Source organism: Lucilia cuprina, chromosome X (assembly GCF_022045245.1).
Source record: "Lucilia cuprina isolate Lc7/37 chromosome X, ASM2204524v1, whole genome shotgun sequence".
In the NCBI taxonomy this organism is placed as follows: Eukaryota; Metazoa; Arthropoda; class Insecta; order Diptera; family Calliphoridae; genus Lucilia; species Lucilia cuprina.
Window position 1 is genome coordinate 15,654,898 of NC_060949.1, and position 4,309 is coordinate 15,659,206.

Sequence of the window (4,309 nt, forward strand, 5' to 3'; positions counted from 1 at the left end):
ATTAATCGTTTGAATACTCTAGTATATAAGAATATATAAAAATAAAATTCTACAAAAAATAAAATTTTTTAATAAAGTTTTGGGCTTGGTCCGTTTGTGGAAATTTAGAAAAGGTTCCATTGTTTATGCTGTATATGCTAAAACTTTACAAACAAGAACGTGAAAATAAACAAAGCATCGTTGCAATGTTTTGAAACTTTACATGTGTACATACAAGATTTAAATACCGCAGTGGAACTGTGCTTAAACTTTGTATTGGTTGGTTTTGGAAATCAGCCACTGTATTTAAATATCAAGTTCAAATTCGTTTTTTTATTTATATATTTTTTTTACTAAAATTTAATTTATTTACTTATATATCTCATTATTCCATTTTCTTAACCAAAGCATGTTTAAACATACATATACATATTTGTTATGAATATATGAATATACTTAATACATATTATTAAATAAATTTTTTTGTCAATACAGAAGCATATCAAATGATGCCATATTAAATTCTCCAACTGGTGGTAAAAACAACGGCAGATACTCACCGAACATGCAGGTAATTAAGTTTTACATGTTAATTCTACATTAATGTTTACTACTTTTCGAAATTCTATCAATATTCATCCCAACGATGGAACGTTGGGATGTGGAATTCGGTAAAAATATTTTCAAGAGAGGGTTTTGGTTTTGTCGATCAAATGAGAATTAATAATCAGATTAGTTAATCTAAAAATAAATTGATATCAATGTTAATCTCCTTTGATATTTTTGAGTACAAGATCACATACAAAACAGCAGAAAACGTTATTGTTTGTATATCAAAACAATGCATGTTTTATAAAAAAGTGTAAAACAATGCATGTTTTATAAAAAGTTTAAAAGTGTGTAAAACTACCAAAAATTTAAATTAAAACATATATTTTGAGTTTTGAAGTGTATACTAATTGTTCTAATCAAAAATTAAATTATTTTTTTACATCAGCGTTTTACACTTCTACATTACTTGTTTAAGTTTAAACCGCCTTCATTGGACACTTAAGCTAGCAAACAAAATTGACTGATTGAGTACTCAGAAACACCTTTCGAGAATTAGTTTTAATTTAATCCTTTATCCTTCACCTAAAGATTGGCTCTAAATTATATGGCTGTGCTGAATCTTATCCAGCAAAAACTCGGTAATAGGTGTGTTTACTCTGTCCGCAATTAAATGTCGTTTATCGTGTGATTTAATGTTTATATTGTCCCCACCGTTGTGTAAATATCCACAACATTTTCTTATACAAAACAATAACATAAAAAACAAGTAAGAAGTTATAGTCGGACAAGGCCGACCATATAATATCTTAAACCTGTATACGAATAAAACGTGATTTAGTTTTCATAATATAGCACTTAAGTTGAATTGTTTCATTCCTCAGATATACTTAAGCCATTTATTGTTTAATAAAACTGTGGATATTTAAGTAAAATTTTGTTGGGGGCCTGAGAGTCATCAAGTCTAGTATAGAACTTGTTCTTGCAGGTTTTTTTCGAGATACTTTTCCCTATCATCGGACCACTAATTTCTTGCTATATTGTTATTATTATTTTGATTCTTGTTGAGCTATTTGATGACGAAAGTATAGCACTGGTCACCAAGCAGTTTCATTTAGAATAATCAATTATAGTTACACTATGTCATAGGAAAAAGAGAAATGATTTGAATCTCTTCTTGTATCGTAATTAGACTTTTGCAATATACGTTCGCAATGAAGTTGTGTGCCAGCAACTATTAGGCACAAATGATACCGAATTTAGCTGTCTCTGATATAAATTCAAAATCAAGACACACTATTTGCACTTAGGGTTTCTTTACAGGATTCCAAACGCGAGAAAGGATGCTACCATATTGAACTCCGACGACCTTTCCGATTTCATACTGAAGATTCTTAAGAGTTGTCGAACAGTGAAATTGTAGTTGCTAGTGATTGAAAATATAATTATACTGGGAATGAAAACATTCATTCCATCAAAAAAATCGTCGATTAGACCTAAGCAAAAGTCTTGGTTTAATCAAAAGTGCAAAAATGCAATCAGATCCAGAGAATAAGCTTTCAGAATTTTCTGTAATAACAAAAACGTCCAAACTGATAAGCTGCGCAAAAAGACTAGGTATTCAAATGCCTGAGTGATAAGACGACAAAAAGCTCTACGCGAGCAGCGCTTTCGCGCTAAAGTTCTTGCTGCTAATAAGGGTAGCAAAACCTTTTTGTCGTTCGTTAAAAGTGTAAAGGATAATCCTATTTCTTCAATTCCGACGCTTTTCAAGGACAAGTTATTCGCAAACAATTCTTTCTGCTGTTTAGCGATCAACCACTGCCCGAGCTCGAAAGGGTATCAGTAACTATGCCAAATATATATTTTTGCGACTGCGTGCCGTTAAAAAGATTTTAAGAGATCTCAATATAAATAAGTCTCCTGAACCAGATGGCATAACGGCACTGGTCTTGAAGCAGTGCACTTCGGCGCTGGCTCGTCCATTAGCGAATCTTTTCAGCATTCATACCATGCCGGCAAATTTCCTTCATGCTGAAGATTACTAATGTAACGCCAATTCCTAAAAGTGAAATGCTAATAATCCTGAAAATTACCGTCCAATAGCAATTTGTTCAGAACTGTCTAAAGTTATCAAAAGTATTGTCAATTTCCATCTTGTCATGTGTTTAGAGACCAAAAATTTACTTAACGACCGCCAGTATGACTTTCGTAGAGGTCGCTTTACTAGACTCTATTTTGGCGAAAGTAAAGTTGTGGGTTTAAATATTTCAAAGGCGTTTGGTAGAGTGTGGCATGGTGCACTTGTATCAAAACTAATTGCATTTGGTGTCGGTAATAATTTCTATCGATTTATTTCGAGCTTTCTCAGAGATCGCACTATACGAGTTGTTACAGATGGGATCTCATCAAACGAGTTCAAGATTAATTCAGGGGTACCGCAAGGCTCCGTTCTTTCCCCTACACTATTTCTTATCTTTATAAATGACCTTCTATATAAAACTTCCAACTCTATCTACTCTTTTGCGGAGGACAGCAGTATCTGCCAATCTTATTCATTCAATCATAGGCCAAGCCCTCTAGAGATTGGGGCAATGAGGCGCAATATGAATGAGTCGCTTAATCACGACTTGATAAAAATCTCTGAATGGGGTCGTGTAAACAGAGTCGATTTTAACGCCCGCAAGACCGGAGCTTCGACGTCTGTTTTGGAGCTACTCGACCTCGTACAGGAGAGGGCGAAGGTACTTATCGGTGACAGTATGGTATCCAACTCTATTGATTCACTGGAGCACCGTCGCAACGTGGGGTGTATTTCACTGTTATATCGATACCACAATGGAATGTGTTCCTATGAAATTAGGGAAATTGTTCTCTATACCCGTATATTCTTGCGTAACACACATCTTTCATCAAGAACATACCCATTTGTGGTAGATTGGCCAGTGGACCACACAACACATTACAAGAAAATTCATTCTTCAGCCACACTGTTCGTATGTGGAATAGTCTTCCTGCAGAGGTATTTCCTGCCACTTTCAATATAAGAAGATTTTCCGAGTTCCAACACAATGCTTCGCATAAGTAGGAGTCATCCCCTGAGTGCTGGTCCAATTAAAAAAAGTACTTTATTTTCGGCTTTGTCACTTTGCTTGCACATTTTTTTAATTGCGTGTTAAAAACTGTGAATTACAAAAAAAAAAAAAAAACATTACATTTGTATCTGAAAACCATTATTTCAGGAGCAATAGCTAAGCAGTGAGTAGAACATTTAACTAACAATCTGAAGTCCCTGGTTCGTATTTTCACTGGCTCATTTTTATTATAAAAAACAAAGCAACTTACTCAATAACTTCTTTGTAAGCGAAATGTACTTCCTCCAAGTTGCTTGGTATTGAAAATGAGCAAAATCGGTTCACATAAGAAGAGTTTCCAATCAAAATTTTACAAAAACTCAAAAAAAATTTACGGTTTTAATGTAATTTCCACGAAAACTGTGCAATATAATTCAGTACTCTTCTGTTTCTTCATAAGAGCTTGATACCAGTTGAAAATTAGAAAAATTGATTCACAATTTCATATACCTCCCATCCAAATGTACATATTCCCGGGAAATGTGTTTTTAACTTTTCTTAGATATCAATATATTCGCAAAATTTTACAAATTAAAGCTTAGGTTAGGTTAGGTTTGCAGGCTGTCCCTTGCAGTTCGCATTAGGGGCACACTTGGGTCCATATTATGATCCCTTTGTGGTACCTGAAAAGAGAAAGAAAACGGTCG

General features: G+C 33.8%; 1 protein-coding gene across 1 annotated transcript in view; it reads left to right on the forward strand.

The window, feature by feature from the left end:
* Positions 1-2,576, forward strand: part of LOC124418564 — a 173,057-nt gene extending 170,481 nt beyond the window's left edge. The window contains exons 2-3 of the mRNA XM_046945244.1: positions 475-550; positions 2,340-2,576. Of these exons, the coding sequence (XP_046801200.1) occupies positions 475-550; positions 2,340-2,576 (313 nt within the window). The remainder of the gene's footprint in view (positions 1-474; positions 551-2,339) is intronic.
* Positions 2,577-4,309: the final 1,733 nt, after the last annotated feature.